Genomic DNA, 19,051 nt, shown 5'->3' with positions numbered 1-19,051 from the left:
TAAAATCAAGAGGTTAAGTTCTGGGCCTCCCTGACAAGAGGACGAGTAATGACTTGGGATGGAAGGCAGTCAATAAGCACAATATATTTGTTTTCCTTGGCAGACATCTGTCCGAAAAGCCTTCTGTCTGGTTTTAGAAGTATTTACGAAGAGTTGTATCTGTCGCAACTCAAGTCCCTGTGCAGTTATTGTATGAATTATCTAGAAGCGTTCCTCTTTGCAAGTATAACAAAGGAAATTATTGGCAGGTTTTTTGTGTTTCAAAAGTTCATACTGCTGAGACTTATGAAAGGAATGACAAATGAGATTTTAAGCACATAGAATAGATCTTTGACTTCTGAAATGTAATTCATCCCTTTTTTCTTTTTTTCCAGATCAGTTCAAATTTCAGTAGTATTATTGCAGAAAAGCTGCGGTGCAATACACTGCCTGACACAGGAAGACGGAAACCCCAGGTGAATCAGAAGGATAACTTTTGGCTGGTGACAGCACGTTCTCAGAGTGCCATAAACAACTGGTTCACAGATCTGGCTGGAACTAAGCCCCTCACTCATCTCGCTAAGAAGGTATGTTACAGGAGAGGCTGCCTGGCAGGGCAGAACATTTCATCTATATGCTTGTTTCTGAAGTGTTTGTATAGTAGAAGATTTTTACTATTTGAGAGGTTTCTTCTCTATATACTTGTTGAAGCTTTCAGCCTGAAGAGCATAACCAGGATTTGTAGTGCACTGACTGTAGTTGTCCCCACCAAAGACTGGTCCCTCATCTGTTGTTTGGAGGTTGTGTTCAACTTTGCCTTTTGGCTTGTATGATACAACTGGTTTATTTTAAGGCTTGAATGTTTTTCAGAAGAGTTGCCACTGTTGCCTTTGGTCTGTTGTTTAGATTAAGACCATTTCTATTGTGGAGGGGTTTTCAAGTTCTCAAAAGTCAGTGTGAGAATTACTGGAAATTGTCAGCTGAGTGACTTCCCAGACTTCTGTTGCAGCGACACATATTTCTGGTTTTCAGCTGAGAAGAGTATGTGTATTACGGCTTGATCTCAGCCAGGCTAGAGCATTTCTGTTCCCTGGGTCTAGGGCTAGATATTTCCCTGGTAGCATTGAATTCTGTAGAGTATGAAAGAAGGGTCTTATTCTGCCATTTTACTGGGCCCAGTAGCAAGGAGAACTAACTCTATCAGAGGGGGCCTGTAAACAAGGAACTTGGGAATCTTGTATGCGTGGTGGAAAAACATAATGCCCAGTTGCAAAACGGTGGCAGTGCACAGTTTAGAAGCTGGAGTTTATCTGGTCTTTGGTGTTCTGGGTCACACTTGGGGGGAAGTAAACAGATTTTCCCAGAATCTGTCTCTTTATAAAGTTAGTCCTTGTATCCTTTGCACATTGGCTGTGAGTTTCCTGAGGATATTGTGAAAGCTTGAACCTTTCAAGGCCTTCCCCAATTTCCTGCAATGGGCTCTGTCAGTTTTCTCGGACTTAGACATGAAAGCAGCAACTGTCAGTAGCGAAGTAGTCTGTGTCTTTGAGACATCAGAGAATAATTTTGAAGAATGTAAGAAATGTAGCAAGTAAGCAGTTGAACTGTTGGTAGTTCGGGGACTTTGAGATACCTACCAAACAGACCTGTTCTCTGTGAATTTGTCTCGTTTCTCTGTGAACACATGCATACTTTTGCTCTCTATAGTATCCTGTGGAAATGAGCCCCACAGCTGTACTTTTTTCTGTGATGTGTTACTGCTTCCTGGTGTATAGATCTCCAGTCTGATGATTTCACTGGTATCCTCCTATGTAGTATCTTGAATTTTGAATCTTGGTATTAATTAATTCCTTCCTCTTACGGTACTCAGTTCCCCGTTTCTCACAGTCTTCTGCTGGCTACTCACGTTATTACAATGTTTTTGTAATTGCTGTGTTTTGTTTACAAAATAAAAAACCCTATCTTCAGTCTGTATGTGTTTCTGACTCTGTATCTTTTGTAGTTGTTTATATTTTATCTAGAGCTTATCCTCGAAGCTGTGTGCAGGATTCAGGGTGTGGATTTACAGTGATGTAATTTATGTTTTCTGCCTTCTTTTAATTTTTGTTTCTCTTTGTAGTGAAATGCAGCTCTGGTACTGTTGCTTTCTGACCAGAGGTGAATTCTTGCAGTAGGTTTTTTGAGATAGAAAGTAACACAGTACCTTTTCCCTTTTTACGTTTTTCACAGTTTGCAGAGCCTACAGTGTGTGTAGATGGGAATTATTCCAAAGCAACTAAGTTCTTGGTGGCAATTCTTCTCAATTCTGTTACAGGTGCCCATCTTTAGCAAGAAGGAAGAGGTCTTTGGTTATTTGGCGAAGTACACTGTTCCAGTAATGAGAGCAGCCTGGCTCATCAAAATGACTTGTGCCTATTATGCTGCCATCACGGAAACCAAGGTGAAAAAGCGTCATGTCATTGATCCTTTCATTGGTAAGCACTTTGTGTGGAGCACTGGTTTTGTCCATCCCAGATGTTTCCTTCTCGGGCTGCTCTTGAATATTAAGAGGTACCCTAGAAATCCATATAGACTTGTTTCCTGCTGATAAGTCATAGTGCTCTGATGTGCGTAACTGCCTAAAACAACAGGGCCCACCTGTGGGAGTACACTGTTGAAAAATAAGTCTTGTCAGCCACAAATACTTCCTGAGAGCCTACTTCTTCTTTCTCCCCATTAAGTTCTGCTGTGCTCTTCTGCTGTATAACCTGTTTTTTTCTTACCCTACAAAGACTGTAAACGTTATAATTTAGTGATGACTAATTAGCTTCTTCTCAAGTGCGTAAGTATGTTTCCCAGAGAATTCCAGTCTGTTACTCCCCTGTTTGTGTTTCCACTTTCATTAAGTCTTACTGGATCCCATATCTAATACCCTTTGCATCCTGGCCTGCTCCAGATTACTGTGGTCTAGGAGAGCTCCCATGGCTGTTTTCTCTTTTGTATGGCTGTACTACAGGACCTGACTACACTCATTTGAAAAGCAGTATTAGCAGTTGAGGTCTATGGTTAGTTGGGGTTTTTTTTCCTTCGTTTATCTTTGGTATAAAAATTACACAGGCTCTGTTTCTGAAGGTTGATTGGTTTGTAGATATATTTATTCCGTTTACTTTGCTGTTCCTTTGGGTGTTTGTCCTACTGCTGACCCTGTAAGTGGTGTTTTGTTTCAAGTGTTTGCATATTTTGCCTTGGCTTTTGCCATCTGCATTGTCCCAGAGGAGTGAAATTGTGCTGTCACTTTGTGTATTGAATTTGTCTCTTACACAGTTAGGTTTTGGTAAAAGCAATTATTTTTAAAAATTACTGATCATGGCTTTACACTGGTATCTGAAAGAGATTAAGAACAAGTTCAGAGTTGAAGTGTTTCTAGTGTTTCTGCTGTCTGTCAGATTATTGAGGATGCTAAACCAGGCTGGCCAGATCCTGCTTCCTGCTGGAAAACCTCTTCTCTCCACCTGCTGATTCTCAACAATGGCAGCTGAGGAATCTTTCTTCCCAACTTTTCTTGTAATTCTGCATCCCAAACAGAAGTTTTTCCCCTTGTTCCCTGTTTCTGTGGATGCCTCTTCCTTCCTACCACCTCCAAGCCATGAGCAGAGCTAATATCATGGCACTTACTTTTCTTTCTTTGTCTTTCTGGTCTTTTCAAATGACAGGAACTTTTTTTTAGGTTTCCCCCCATGCACCAGCCTGGTTCTTTCCTGCTTCTGTTTACCATGGCACTCATTGCTAACCTGTTTCCTCTTCTCCAGAATGGACACAGATCATCACCAAGTACCTGTCAGAGCAGCTGCAGAAAATTGCAGAGTTCTATAGACAGCTCCCAGGGCAAGGCTGTGGTTCACCGTCTGGGCCAATGACCCAAGAGGTGGAACAAACTTTGAAGCAGTGGGACTACAATGAGAAACTAGCTATGTTCATGTTCCAGGTGAGGGGCTGGAGGGGGCTGCTGGGTGGGTGTGTAGCAGAGGAGGGCTAGGGGAAGTGGATGCCAAGTGATTTATTTTTGCAGAATACTATCTTTCCGTGAATAGGCCCTTAGGGCTGGATGCAGTTTTGAGCTCAGTAGTAGAATGGGGTAGTACAGAACTGTGGAAACTAGCGAGTTACTTCCACTGTTAGAAAGCAAGCAGCTGCTGCTGCTCTACCTTTCCTTAGCAGATGTTAATTCAGCTCTTGTCTGTTTGCTCTACCTCTATCTGTGTGCAGGATGGCATGCTGGACCGGCATGAATTCCTGACGTGGGTCCTTGAGTGCTTTGAGAAGATACGATCAGGAGAAGATGAATTTCTGAAAATGCTCCTACCCCTCCTGCTGCGGGTGAGAAATAAGTACTTGGCTTGCTTCAGGAGAGCACCGACTTCTGTTGTCAATCACCTTCTTAGCACTGAAGGGATGATGAGCTGTTCTGTATCGAGAACACTAGGGAGTGTCTCTCTGAGCATCATTCTTAGCTCATGCAAGGATACGTTTTTAGTCCTGTTCTCTTATGTTTTTTTGTCCTTTACCCTGTCTCCCTGCACTTGAGTTGGTAATCCCTGCCCACATCATATCTGTGATAGTTAGACTCATTGTGCACCACTACAGGGAAACTGCTTTTTTTTCTTTCCATCTAACAAATTCTAGGCCTACTTATGAAGCCCTGGGAAGGCTGGGTGTGGGTACATTTTGATACATGAAGTCATTGCCTTAGAGCATTTAAAGGGTTTTTCTGATGCTTAGTAGCTAGTGGGTGATCAATAGTGCTAAGGAGCTCACTGTCAAAAGGGACTGTCTCTACAAGGGAGTGCCACACAGTATACTGCTATGTAAGGGCCAGGGGTTTCTCTTGTGTTTCTTGTAACGAGGATGTCTTCCCTCCCTTTCCTTTCCCCTGCAGTACTCTGGAGAGTTTGTGCAGTCTGCGTACCTGTCCAGACGTCTGGCCTACTTCTGCACCCGCAGGCTTGCGATGCAGCTGGATGGTGCTGGCGGGCACCCACCCCACATCCTGTCTGCCCAGACAGGGAACACTCTTCCCTCAACTCCCACCCCTCAGCCAGCTGCAGGGAATCCTCCTCCCAGCCCTTTCAGCGACTTACTGCTGTGCCCCCAGCACCGGCCAGTGGTATATGGGCTCAGCTGCATCCTCCAGGTCGGTTTGGGTAGTGGTTGGTGATAGTGGGGTCAACAGGGACAGCTTATATTATATCACAGAAAAATCATGACAGTCTGGGTCAGCAACTTCCTGAGTACAAACATATCACACCATGATTGTCATAGGGTAGGTCTTTGCTGACATGTTACAGAGCTTCAGTACCAGACATCAGTGCTGTAGCAGTGCCCTTGACTGACTTGCATAAGAAAAATGGGATGGAATAGAGCCTTTTGCTCTACTCACAGGTGCCTCAGATGTCTGGGAAAGCTTTGCAGAAGAGGGGATGAGAAAGAAAGGGTTATTTCGTCTTGTGTAGTCAGTAGCAGGTTGTCTAGGAAAGGAAATTATGCCAGAAATTAAAAGAGGGCTTTGTAATTTTGTGAGCTCTTAAAAACAACGCCTCATCGGAAAAACCCACCCCCACAGAACAAAAAAAGTCAAACGAACCAAACAACCAGCACACACGAAAAACAACCCCTGCCACTTCTTTATGGAAGAACTTTAATGGTTTAGGCAGACCACTCATCAGGAGTGGAAGCAGGCTGTGAAAAGGGCACCGCAGAAGGAGTGGAGATTGCCACTTCCAGGGGAAAAAAGGAGCACATTAAAGCAGAGGAGATTCCAGAAAGTGCAGAATGGAGCAGGAGGTGGAGAGGAAGAGAGCTTGGAGTTTGGGAACCTGCAGCTCAACAGAGAAACTGGAGATCAAGGAGCCCTGACAGGATTAAGAAGTAGCCAGCCAGCTCTCAAACAGGATAGAAAGAAAATTCCTAGAGTACTGTTAGAAGGATCTGTCTGCAATGACTAGAGACCAATGCGGGGGTTATAAATAACCCCTTTGTATTTCTCTTTCTTGGTCATGTTCAATTATAAAAGTTTAGGATTTTTTTCTTGTTTCTATGTGATAAAACATCTTTTAAATACAAAATCCTTTGTTTGGGGAGCTTACTTTAGGGAGAATACATGATCGTATACACCTCAAAGATTTGGCTAATTTGGGGTTTGAACACAACCTACTTAAGTTCAGATGGGTTAGTGATGGTCTGGTCTTGTAGTATGTCTCAGAAGAGTTCTTCTGATAGAGGGTCTACGGCTCTTCTGATCTGCAGATAGTAGATAAGGCTAAGGCAGTGTAAGATCTAGTGGTTGCAGCTGGTAAAGTCAGGCTGGAAACAGATGCGTTTCTAACAGTGTACATAATTAACCTTTGCTCAGATGTTCCCAAGATACGATAGATTATTTGGTTTGAGTGTTTAAAACAGCCTTGGTTGTCAGTCTTAATGTCTGCCGCCCCCTAAGCCAGAAGCTGTAGGGATGTATGCTAGGAATTGTTCAGTGAAGTTTTGACTGTGTTTGGGGGGTTTCTGTACAAGAGCATAAAAGGAGGAAAATGCATATATAAAATGCATATAATAGCATTGTTGTTATAGTCATTACTGTAGTCGTAATTATGAAATAGTATAGTATAATGAGTTTGGGTCTGTTGACTCATATTTCCTCTCACACTTTACTTTTGATGAGGGCTGGAAGTCACTTTTGTAAATGCTGCTCCTGGACCATAAGAGTTGGATTGTGTATTGGTGGTGTGAGTTGTAGAAATTAAGTTCTGTTCAGAAGCAGCAGGGAGCTCTGAGGCAACATGTTGCTGCTTTTGCATAATGTGGAACTCTGGCCTTGTCTTCCTAAGCATACCTAGGGCAAGAAACTCAGTGCAGCAAAATTACTAGTTTACTCCTTTCTACTCGAGTATGACCTTTAGCCCAAAGACTCTTTCAGAGCTTAGAACAAAAGAACCCAAAAATATGTATACCAGATGATGAATGCCTGGGCAGTAGGATAAAGGAGGGGTTACTTCTGTAGAAAGTAATCTAAATTAATTGTTTTGACCTTGATTTGCTCAATGATACTTTTCTGTCTGTTGCAGAGTATAATTTTGTGTTGCCCAAGTGCCCTTGTGTGGCATTACTCATTGACTGATAGCAGGATAAAGACCGGCTCTCCATTGGACCACCTGCCTATAGCCCCATCCAACTTGCCCATGCCAGGGGGAAATTCAGCCTTTACACAGCAGGTGAGCAGCCTTTAAAAAAAAAAAAAAGGAGATCCTGTGGTCCAAGGTAATAGCTGTATCTTAACTCTTTCAGGATTTTCATTTCATGTTGTGTGATAAGGAAAGCTGGAGGTGCTGTGTCACTCCAAAGGAATTAACTGCTCCCATTCTGCTATAAGCAAGACAGTGATATCCTTGGAAGACAGGCAGAATCTAACCTTGAGTAGAATTAGTGTCATGCTCTTTGTTTTCTAATATTTTTCTGCACAGGACTTCTAAAGTATGCTTTTGTATATTTACACAAGTCCATTGCTTTTAGGTTCGGGCAAAACTGCGTGAAATTGAGCAGCAGATAAAGGAACGTGGTCAGGCTGTGGAGGTTCGCTGGTCATTTGACAAGTGCCAGGAAACCACAGCAGGTAACTTGCTGTAGGTTAAAGTTTATCTACCCTGTTCTATGTGTTACCCTGAGAAACTTCTTGTCTGACTGTTTTCTTGGATTTTTTTCCTCTTTGCTGCTGCTGTCAGCGGTGGAAAAAAAGACCAAATGGCTCTTCTGTCCAGTTCAAAATCTTGCATGGGTGTGTTTCCCCAGGTATAGGGGTATTTCTGTTACTGGAAGCTGGAAATGTGTACCAGAGAACTATAGTCTTGTGCTGTGTTCTGATACTTTCCACTAACATCTGATGTTGGCTGCTGTGAGAGTCAGGATATTAAGCTAGGTGGACCCTGACTAGTACAGCTTTCCTTAGGCAGTCCCCTGAGCAATGAGCTCATGGAAATTTTTGCTCCAGAATCTGTTGTACCAGTTGCAAAATACCCATTTCTCTTCTCTGTTCTCTTCTAGGTTTCACTATTGGCCGTGTCTTACACACTTTAGAAGTTCTGGACAGTCACAGCTTTGAAAGATCTGACTTCAGCAACTCTTTGGATTCCTTGTATAACAGGATATTTGGGCTGGGTCCAACCAAAGACAGTCACGAGGTGCCTTGGGACTTTTCTGCTGGGCCCTGGTCTTGCATGTGGCTATGTTCTTCTTTATATTCCATGGTTACTGTCCTCTGACTACAGAGAGCTAACTAGGTAGCAGCTATAGGCCAAGAGATGCAATTGCCATGAAAAGTATTTCATGCAGCCTTAAGTTAGGGAGGTACTAAAGTGAGAATAGGGGATCTGTACTCTAGAAAGTCTCTGCTAGCAAATAGGTGTAAGCTTGAGAGAATCCACACAGCTAACAGTCTCCCAATGGAAGACATCAGTCTGGATAGCAGATTGATGATAAAGGCATGTTATGTGTCTGAGGGAAGGAAATGCTAGTCTTGTCAAATTCTGGGCTAGCAGCTGCTTCTTGGGAGGCTGGGAGCTCACAGTTCGAGTTCCTGTTACCCTAGGAGGTGACATATTTATGATGTGTAGGATCATAGTGCAACTAATACTGCCTTGGTTCCTGGAAGGGAGCTGCAGGACTGGTAGTTCGCATACTATGTATAATGCTGTCGAGAAGCTGTGTTTCACTCTGTGCTAAGATTAGCACTCCATAGATGTGCTGCTGGAAGAGAGATGATTTTCCGAAGCAAAGCCACCCTGGAGATTTGTCAAGAGCTGTGGATCGCCTCATGTTGCAAAGTGGAGTCAAAGCAGAGACAAAGCAGCTCTAGCTTGACATCTGTCCTCCATGTTAGGAAGAGGCAAATGTAGCAGTCTTCAGGCTGTGCTCTGCTAGAAGTAGACTCGCTGCTGTATCCAACCGAAGGCTTTAGGACTGCTCACCTCTTCCATTTGGCTCGGGTTCTCACTGTAATGCTTATATCTCAACAGATCTCCCCAGATGACGATGCAGTGGTGGCTTTGCTGTGTGAGTGGGCTGTCAGCTATAAACGCTCTGGGCGCCACAGGGCTATGGTTGTGGCCAAACTCCTGGAGAAACGTCAAGCAGAGATAGAGGCTGAGGTAAGTCCTTATCCTGGAAGGCTAGTAGTGGTAAAGGAGAGCAGAGGTTACCTAACTACAATTTTTTATTATTACACCAAAATGCAAAAGCTGATCAGCACAATACCTCTTAATACTGGTGCCGTTAATTATGGCATTTGCTCCATCTAACCCGAAGCAGGTCATAAATGAGCCTGTGGGTTGGTGTGTGTTTCATTTCTTTGATACATTTGAAGACAGGCGATGGCAGTGTGGAAGTACTGGCACACTTGGAAACTGAAGTTTCTTAGAGAAACCTGTATGGTGGCTTTCCTATAAGTGCAATATAGGAAAAGTCTCTTGAAGACTTCTGTTTTGGTGTTTATGGATAGTGAGTTTCTCCTCTGTGACAGCACTCAGTACTTTTTTCTGTTTCTACAGAGATGTGGGGACTCTGAAGTTGTGGATGAGAAGGGTTCCATCTCCTCAGGCTCTCTCTCAGCAGCCAGCGCTCCTGTCTTTCAGGATGTCCTTATGCAGTTCCTTGACACTCAGGCTCCTATGCTAAGTATGTAATAAGAACTTGTGATCTCCCAGTTTCTAGCTTTCCCTCTCCTGCAAACTTTGAATTTGTGTGCTGTTCTCTTGTGTGTTGGTCTTGGATGTACCTAAATTCTCCGTCTGGCCTCTTTGTGATCCAGAACATGCCTTGGAGAGGGAGGGAAAGCAGCCTGGAGGGCCAGATGACAGAATGATAATGCAGAAGCACTTCTCTTAACTGTTGGCCAAGATAAATGAGTATAGCCTAATCAGAAATTAATTCAGGCTGAGAACTAGAGGGAGGTTTCTAACTAGTAAGTGACAAAGCCCTGGAATAGTCTCAGTGGAAGTACTGCAAACAGACTGAGGGATAGGATACAATTCTGAATGATGTAGGCAACTGTTTGTGCACCCAGAAATGGCACTTGTGCCTCTGGTCTGTGAGATGGAAGTGGAGAGCTTTTGACTTACTTAACTGCCACCTGTTGAAACTGGACTTTCTGCTTTTAGTCCCTGCTGTAATCTCAGAACTGTTTATCAGTCACTTTCTATGTTGAGATCTCTGGAAACACTTTCTCTAGCCCTGGGTTATGTGGCTGGTGTTGCTCAGAGTGTTGCAGAAGAACTCTCATAGCTCTGACTGCTTGTGCTGTCCTTTCAGCTGATCCTGGGAAGGAAAACGAGAAGGTGGAGTTCTTTAACCTGGTGCTGCTGTTCTGTGAGCTAATCCGACATGATGTATTCTCTCACAACATCTACATGTGTACACTCATCTCCCGGGGTGATCTTGCCATGGATTCTCATGGGCCTCGCCCACCCTCACCTTTCGATGACCCTGCTGAGGAGCATGACAGAAAGGAGACGGAGGGAAGCAGTGGCATCAAGCTAGAGGTGAGAGCACGAGCACCGTGGCACTCCTGTATGTGTCCCTGTGTTGTGCTTGCCTGTTTTTACCAGCTTTGGAGCCTCTTTGCTGTTATCTACTGAAGGATGTACCAGTGACTCATGCTTGTCTTTCTTACAACCTATTTCCTTAGCATTTCAGTTTCAAAAGTAGAAGGTTGTGTTCTGAGTGGCTGGAAAAGGCCTGCAGAATGTAAGGGGGTAGATAAGAAAACCTTGCATTGCTCAGAGTAGTATACCATGAGGTGCTGCGTGTGGCCTGTCCTTCATGTTCACAGTGTATTAGGCTCCAACTTAGCAGGCACCATGGGAGTGTTGGCATATCACTGTCACTGTCCAACATGGACATCAAGTCCTGTAGTAAACAAATATTCTCTTGTTCTGTGCTACATCACTGAGATGTAAAGCTGCTCTGTCCCCAGGACACAGGTCTTTCTGAGCCCATGGACATCGACCACAACTCCAGCATGCTCTTCGATGACATGGAGAAGACAGACTTTTCGGTATGTTCTTGCATTATGTACCTGCTACTCAGTAAGTAGGTTGGTATGTTGTAGTGGGACCAGGGACAGCACATGCCTCGCTTTTATGTGAGTACTCCCTCACTGCTGTAGAGCCAGTATGCTACAAGTGGCTGGGTTGTAAGGCAGCTGGCGCTGTAAAAAAGTTCCATATAACCTGTTTGTGCAGGTCAGGGTCCATCTGAGTAGAGTGGGTACCAGTCATTCCTGGGACCTTTTACACTCTGGCCACTGCTAGCCCAGTGTTTGGGCAGGGTAGGAAGTGGGCTGCTTGGAAGTGGATGAGAAATGGGTGACCATGGTAGCACCAGGAGATTGAGAGTGACCAGTTACTGTTGGCAGGGGTTTTCTTGATCACCTGGGAGAAGACACAGATCTGCTGTCATCATACTATGTGGCCTTTGGTACTGCTTCAGTTTTACAGTTCTTCATAATATTTGTGGGCATAGTTCATGGTTGCAGAACATTTTGAAGGACTTAGTAATAAAAATAACTTGCAGTGGTTGAAAAATCCCTGAGTACCTATGTTCCTCCGTCCATTTCTGGCCTTTGAGGGTACCTGTTAGGCAGGTGTGATGTGCAGAGCTATGCGGCTTTCCCGTGGCTTTCCCAGGATCCTCGCTGGTTCTGTAGAGGTGGTTGTTCCCAAAATCCTAAGTCATGGTTATTTATTTCCTATTGGTTTTAACTTGATATGCAACATGGACCAGAAGCAGAGATGGGAATAGTGTCTTAACACATTGCTTTGGTCACTGCCCTAAGAACTGGATGTTTCTCCAACCTTCCCTCTTCCTGCTCCTTTTTAGGACTGAGCAGATGTACCTTCCTTCAGCAATCTTCCTGTTGCATGACCATATTACCTAACTACCTTTTCTTGTTCTTATGTCTCCCTAGATGTTTTCTCCTCCAATGCATTGTGAATCTAAAGCTAGCCCTTCCCCTGAGAAACCAGATCCTGAAAAGGAAGCAAAGCCTCTGCTGAAGGATAAGTCTGTGGAAGGAATGCTAGCATCCCTGTATGACCAACCTAGGCACATCCAGTATGCAACACACTTTCCTATTCCTCAGGTATGAGACCTGCTCATAACTGCTTCCCTGCTGCTGCCTTGTGCTCTGGTCATGAGGCTGCTCTATTTCCCTGCAGTACTGCTGTGGGTGGGTAAGGAGCAGTCATCATTTCCTGCACTGCTGCAGGAGGTGATCTACTTAAGATATCTTCTTGTTTTCTCCCAGAGCAATTTCTGAGATGAAGCTTTTCTTTTGCCTTAAGAGATTCAAACGTGAAATAAGATTAAAGCATTCAGCCTCATAGTTGCTAATTCAGTTGTCTCTCTTGGTTCCCTAGGAGGAGTCATGCAGCCATGAGTGTAACCAACGGTTGGTAGTTCTTTTTGGTGTTGGAAAACAACGGGATGATGCTCGGCATACGATCAAGAAAATAACCAAAGACATTCTAAAAGTCTTAAACAGAAAGAGCACTGCAGAGACGGGTTAGTAGAGCTTGAGCCACTCCTTTCTGAAGTAGGAACATCTTTCCATCTGGCTGACTCCTTTGTCTGGAGTCTCACAGTGGAAGGATTTTATATAATCTACAGTGCCTGGTAAGCTGTATCACTCACTGAGAGTCTGGAATAGTGCTCTGTTCCCAAACATACTAACCAGCAAGGAAGATGATTGATATCCTGGTGACAGTATCTGTTTAATTGAACTTTTCCTCAGAAGATGATTGACCCTGGACAAATTTGGCCTTTCAAACTTTATTTTCTTTAGTTCATAAATTTAGATCCTTGCACAAGAAACAAAGAAGACTTTGCCTATGCATATTCAGAAAAGACCTTGATTAAATGTAGCATGCTGTTATGGTTGGGGCACATGCTAAATGCATAGGATGGGCAATTTGGATAGCTCTGTCAAAATCAATAGAAGGCCTCTGACTTCTTTCAACTGAGAATCTGGCTACTTTTTTTTTTTCTCTCTTAGTCTGATTCCTGAAAGGCAATTTGAAATGTGGTGGAAAGATTCTTTAAAACGTGGTGTGCTCTGAAAAGAAGTTTTGAGGCTGAACGTCTCCAATCCAGAACATCTGTTCTCACCAGACAATCAGTTTACCTCTAAATTGAGACAGTATTGTCCCCCTCCAAGGAGTACCTTCACTTGGGATAAACTATATGTTAACCCTAGTCTCATTCTCAGGTTAGGAATTCCTTCCTCAGCAGTTCATTGTTTTGCATTCAAGATGGTCCTTACTGAGTCCCAGACCTTAAGACAATATCTTTCGCTGTGCTTTGTATCAGGGGCTGATCTTACTGATGGACTGGCAGGTGCTGATGACTGATGTCTAGTCCTCCTTTGATGAGGAAGGTAGCCTAATACTCTTTTCTGATCCTTCCAACTCTGGCAGGTGGAGAGGAAGGCCAGAAGAGGAAAAAGAGCAAACCAGAAGCATTCCCAACAGCTGAAGATATCTTTGCAAAATTCCAGCACCTTTCTCACTTTGATCAGCACCAAGTCACATCTCAGGTATGAAACTTTCAAGGCAGCTGTCCTTGGGCCTTGGCTGTGTTCCTTTGCATTACTGAGAGCAGCTTCCTGAAGGGAAAGGGAAATGAATCTGCTGAGGGGCTCCTTGCAAGGAAAGATACTACTGTGTGTCGTCTTGCACTTGCAGGTATCTCGCAATGTCTTGGAACAGATCACCAGCTTTGCCTTGGGAATGTCATACCACCTGCCTCTGGTACAGCACGTGCAGTTCATATTTGATTTGATGGAGTATTCACTCAATATCAGTGGTCTTATCGACTTTGCCATCCAGGTAAGTGCAGTGTGCTCAAACCCTTCCTGGGCAGGGGTTTATCAGCCTAAAAGGGAGCAGATCTATACTCCAGGGATCACTGGTGACCCTCTGACCTGGGTCACGGAGGTGTCAGATTAGGTGGTTGTTGCGGTGCTTCTGGGCTGCAGCTGTTAGGAATAGGTTGGTTGTGGCAGGTAGTCTTACATGTTCTATTCTGAGGACCATTATTCCAGAGGCTTCAGGGTTGTCTCCAAAGGACTTGCATTGCATCTGTCCCTGGCTGCAGCAAGACCTTGTTCTGAGTGAGAAGGGGATCGTCTGTCTCTGGCAACTCTCCCACCTTGCTCTCCTGGAAGGATCCTTGGCACATGGCAGTACAGGCTGCCTCCTGGATCCTGCTAAAATCCTCTTGCTGTTTCTGCAGCCTGTGCCAGGTGTCTCTTGAAGCCTTTCTATGGTTGCTGACGGAATTGAGGCTGTTAGCCTTAAAAAGGGAGCTGAGTGAGATTTATGCAGGACAGAATTACCAAACAAGCTGCCTGCTACTATCTGTGGCCATATCCTAATCACCCTCTGATACTCAAGCACTGACAGCCCCTCGTACTACCCGACAGAGATATTGTGCCCAAGTATGGGGTATCAGTTGTTCCAGGGGTACATCTCCAGGCAGAAAGTCCCTGCCAGTCCCTTTCCTGGCAGGTCCTATAGGCTGTGAGTGTGGTGTGCCTGCTCCCTTTCTGACCATACCTTACCCCTGTGGCTGTTGAAGGGTTTTTCTGTCATTGGGTGCAGTTGCTGAATGAACTGAGCGTGGTGGAGGCAGAACTACTGTTGAAATCCTCCGACCTTGTTGGCAGCTACACCACCAGCTTGTGCCTGTGCATCGTGGCTGTGCTGCGGCACTACCACTCCTGCCTTATATTGAACCAGGACCAGATGGCTCAGGTCTTCGAAGGGTAAGGGAATCTTGCCCTCCCTGTGTGGAAAGAAGCAATGTTTCTTCTGGGGGTTTGTAATGGGCAGGGATATATCTGTGTACTTCCTAAAAGGCAGCAACTTTGTGCCTGAGGGTTCAGCTCACAGAATTTGTGGGGGATGGGATATGTTACCCAGTGAGCACTGTTGCTGTGAGCTCAGGAAGATATCTATATAACGAGGTTATTCCTTCAGATTTTCTTTTCTTGTTGGTGCAGCATTTTTTTGTCTCTATACAGTCTGTGTGGGGTGGTGAAACATGGCATGAACCGCTCAGATGGCTCCTCAGCAGAGCGCTGTATCCTGGCCTATCTCTACGACCTGTATACCTCCTGCAGTCACCTCAAAAGTAAATTTGGGGAGCTCTTTAGGTGAGTCTGAGGCAGATGGGATGCGGTGGGTGCTGACCAGTACAGCACCTTGGCTTAAGCCTTGCTTGTGATCTTGTTTAAAGAGACTGTACCTGAGATCCTCTCAATGGGAAACTGAAGTCTTGGGAGCAGTGCCTGTTTTACGGGCAGTAATGACCCAGTGTATAATCTTGACTCTTAGATTGTCAAGTTGTTTTTAGTAAATTGCCTTCAGTAGTCCTATGCACCTTCCCAAGTCTGTTCTTGCCACGCTGCTAGAGGATAGAAATAGAGAGGTCTGTTCCTACCAAGCTCTGATGACTGAGCAGTTCATCCCAAAGGTTGTTCTCTCCTTGTTCTCAGCTCCCTACTAGTCCTTGGACTGCTTCTGAATCTGCTCTGCTTGGTTCTGGGTTTGTTACACTGCTACTTTGCACTCCTTAACCTTGCTCTGCCCCTGTTGGCTCTTCAGGTTCTGCTCTGCTGATGTTGCCCCCAGGCTCTGTCCCGTGGGTTTACTGGACTCGGTGGCCTCCTGGCCTTTGCAGTTCTCTTGGGAACCCTCCCCTGTCCAGCTCCCTGCGGAGCTTGTCCCTTAGCAACCCAGAGACAGAGTCCACATTTCTCCTTGGCCTTTTGCTTACCTGATGCTGTGAAGGGGTAATTCTCCTGACAGCTCTGGTTTCCAGTGCAGTGCTTCACTCTGCCTTCTCTCGCTGCCCCTGCTCCCTGTCAGTGTTTCCAGTGCAGGGGTGCCATAGGGGTGTCTAACCCTTGGTGTTACCCCCCCATTGAGGGGCTGTGAGAGTGGGTTGTGCCTTGGTGTCAGATGCCTAAAGCCCTGGCTGCTGAGAGCCTTTGAAGTCTCTCTCTGGACTGTTGAGAGCAAGAGGGAGTGCTGTGGTCACGGATGCCTTGGCATTCTTTGAAGGAGTCATCACATACAGGGAAATGAGAAACTTGATATTAGTCCGAATTCCCAAAAGCTGTTCAGCAAGGCTTTAAAGTAAATGGCCACAGATAAAAGGGAATATCCTCTAGCAGGCAAACAATAGGTTAGAGATGGAGACAAGGAATGGGAAGGAGTTTGCATTTTGAGGGTGATCCCTCCCTCAGGAGTGTTGTAGGACTCCGCTAGGGCTGGTGCTGTTCTACACATCAGAGGTTGTATTAAGTGGTGATATCAAAACTTTTCATATAACTGGTATTCAGCATATAACAATAGAAGTTGACTGCAGATTGTTGTAGTAGGCTACAGTGATGGTGATGAGGTGATAAACTTGCAGATGAAGTTTAACGTTGTTAAACATAAAGTAACACACATGGGATTGTCCTTGTTCCCTTCTAAACTCTGTGTAGTGATGGATATATACGGCCAGTTGGATAAAGGATCTTTCAGCTGTAACAGATACTGAAACACATCTGTTTATCATGACATAATTGAAAATGTCATCATAGTGTTCAGCAACAGTCAAAAAGCAAATTAAATGTTAGGTATTGTTTGAAAAGGAATGGAGAACAGATCAGAGAGCATCATTAGGCCACCATTTAAGTCATGATACAGCTGTGCCTTGTTTCGGGCAACAGACTCCAAAAAGCATGTAGCAGAGTTAGGCCCAAAGAAGGATGAGTGGATAGATGACTGGGGAATGACTGACTGGAATGACTGATTTACGAGGAACTGAATTTCCTCCCCACAGACAAGGAGGACTGAGGGGAAATGATAACACATTTGTAAAGTTCTAGCTGATGTGGAAAATAAACTGAATGTACAATACAAGCACAAAAAGGAATGAAGAGAAAATAACAAATGGTAGGTTCAGAACAAAAGAATAAACTTCATAGTTCTCACAGTTAACATGGAACTCTTCTCATGTTGTAAACCTCAAAAATGTACAGGATTCAAAAAGTAGGTAGACAAACTTGGAGGAGGAAAATCTGTTGAAGAGAGTGTTATCTTTATCTGAAGATCTGTGAGCCCTAAGTTACAGCAGGATGGGGAAGGATGCTGGAGCAGTATTGCCACCTGTCTGCCTTGCTCTTAATCTCTTCTCTGGGCATCAGCTGTTCTGACACCAGGCCTGAGCTTGGTGTTTCCCTGATCTGACCTGGAATAGCCATTCCTGTGCTGTGTTCACTGAGCACACGGGTAACTTCCAGGTGCTTCCACAACAGAACCAACTTCACTCTTTTGGGAGAGCCTTTGTTGGTACACAGTGATCTTGAGCTTCTATATGTTCTTGCCCAGGAAGGGCTTATCTTGCACAGGATTGCTTTGCTTATCAGAGTTCAGTGGAAGTTTAGTTTTTTGTGTTCTTAATCTCTCTTTCCTTTCCTGTTTAGTGACTTCTGCTCCAAGGTGAAGAACACAATCTACTGCAATGTTGAGCCATCAGACTCCAACATGCTATGGGAACCAGAGTTCATGATTGACACTATTGAAAATCCATCTGCACATAACTTTACATACACTAACCTGGGCAAGAGCCTCAATGAAAACCCAGCCAACCGCTACAGTTTCGTCTGTAATGCACTTATGCATGTGTGTGTGGGACACCATGATCCAGACAGGTGAGAGGCAGAACTTTCATGCTTCTATGAGATAGTAAAATCTTTAGGTGAGGGTAAAAAAGCCAGTAATGATTCCTTGGCTGTCCTGGGGTGTAAGGAAGAAGGAGCCAAGACTGGGATCCCTTAGAGAATCACTGAGCTGATGGTGTGCATGAGTAGCAAAGTTGACGCTCTGGTTTTTTCATTATTTATTTAACAGGGTGAACGACATTGCTATCCTGTGTGCTGAGCTAACCGGCTACTGCAAGTCTCTAAGCGCCGAGTGGCTGGGTGTGCTCAAAGCTTTGTGCTGTTCCTCCAATAATGGGACCTGTGGCTTCAATGATCTCCTCTGCAATGTTGATGCAAGTGCAAACATTCAAAAGGGGAAAAGGAATTGAAGCAGGAGTGGAGGGATCCCTTGGGAGAAAGCAGAAATGAACAAGGGATGGAGGCTTTGTCTTCTGAGGACAGGGGAAAGGCTTTGAATACCAGGGCTACCTTTTGGTGTTTGTTGCAGCCTGGGCTGATCGTGGACATTGACTTGGGGTTATGGGCCCTTCTACCCCCCAGCTCCTAGGCAAGCTGAGGAATTGCTGACAGAGGGAATGAGGCAGAGGCTGTTGTGATCACTAGCTGATCTCCTCTCTTCCAGGTCAGTGACTTATCTTTCCATGATTCCTTGGCCACCTTTGTTGCCATTCTCATTGCCCGGCAGTGCTTGCTGCTGGAGGACCTGATTCGCTGTGCTGCTATTCCCTCACTCCTCAATGCTGGTAAGTGCATCCCTGCGGAATGGTGGTCTTAGTCTCAGTTGTGACCCAAAGGTCTGTGCTTAGTGGATACTTTGTGAACCCCATAGTTGTGAAACATGCTTCCAATATTTCTTTCCTAGTGTGGTACATAAGTATTAAACATTTTGCTTTAGAGGTTTTCTGGCCTTTTGGTTTCTATCAAAACCTGGTTGTGCTAAGGTTTTTAAGTGTTTTGCTTTCTGGAGTCTGTGTGCAAGCTGAAATAAGCACAGAGAGATGTTACCAGCCACACTGTCTGACCAGTGTACCCAGCTCTAAACTCCAGCAGTGCACCTCCCACTGCTGATATGGTTCAGCTTAGCATTTTGGCTAGAGCAGCCAGCTGACTAGTTGGGCCTACAGCGCCTGGCTCATGCTGGCTTTATTCTGCCACTAGCCTTCCTGGCTTTACTCTGGGAATTGCAACATCCAGACTGACAGGGTGAAGTTGGGAAGATGGAGCAAGCGGAATGCAGTGCATGTCACTGGGGATAATACTGATGGATTTGCTCAC

The 19,051-nt window shown here is 44.8% G+C and overlaps 1 protein-coding gene across 4 annotated transcripts in view; it reads left to right on the top strand.

Annotated features, from left to right (window-relative positions):
• The first annotated feature begins 378 nt into the window (after nt 1–378).
• MED12 (mediator complex subunit 12) overlaps nt 379–19,051 on the top strand; it is a 35,752-nt gene continuing 17,079 nt past the window's right edge. For 3 of the 4 annotated variants that reach the window (XM_026848285.1, XM_026848284.1, XM_026848283.1), the window contains exons 1-21: nt 460–566; nt 2,294–2,453; nt 3,768–3,943; nt 4,225–4,335; nt 4,895–5,149; nt 7,077–7,223; nt 7,522–7,621; nt 8,050–8,186; nt 9,021–9,152; nt 9,552–9,678; nt 10,312–10,541; nt 10,976–11,056; nt 11,969–12,142; nt 12,420–12,564; nt 13,476–13,594; nt 13,743–13,886; nt 14,661–14,824; nt 15,083–15,214; nt 17,537–17,764; nt 17,964–18,108; nt 18,399–18,519. In XM_026848285.1, the coding sequence (XP_026704086.1) occupies nt 2,357–2,453; nt 3,768–3,943; nt 4,225–4,335; nt 4,895–5,149; nt 7,077–7,223; nt 7,522–7,621; nt 8,050–8,186; nt 9,021–9,152; nt 9,552–9,678; nt 10,312–10,541; nt 10,976–11,056; nt 11,969–12,142; nt 12,420–12,564; nt 13,476–13,594; nt 13,743–13,886; nt 14,661–14,824; nt 15,083–15,214; nt 17,537–17,764; nt 17,964–18,108; nt 18,399–18,519 (2,965 nt within the window). In that variant the 5' untranslated portion in view covers nt 460–566; nt 2,294–2,356. Of the gene's footprint in view, nt 567–2,293; nt 2,454–3,767; nt 3,944–4,224; nt 4,336–4,894; nt 5,150–7,076; nt 7,224–7,521; nt 7,622–8,049; nt 8,187–9,020; nt 9,153–9,551; nt 9,679–10,311; nt 10,542–10,975; nt 11,057–11,968; nt 12,143–12,419; nt 12,565–13,475; nt 13,595–13,742; nt 13,887–14,660; nt 14,825–15,082; nt 15,215–17,536; nt 17,765–17,963; nt 18,109–18,398; nt 18,520–19,051 lie in introns of all 4 variants that reach the window. The other variant, XM_026848286.1, reaches the window with a different exon arrangement.

Source organism: Athene cunicularia (genome assembly GCF_003259725.1).
Source record: "Athene cunicularia isolate RWA chromosome 4 unlocalized genomic scaffold, athCun1 chr4_part3, whole genome shotgun sequence".
Lineage (NCBI taxonomy): Eukaryota > Metazoa > Chordata > Aves > Strigiformes > Strigidae > Athene > Athene cunicularia.
The sequence above is the reverse complement of the archived record's forward strand: the minus strand, read 5'-3'. Positions and strand labels throughout refer to the sequence as shown.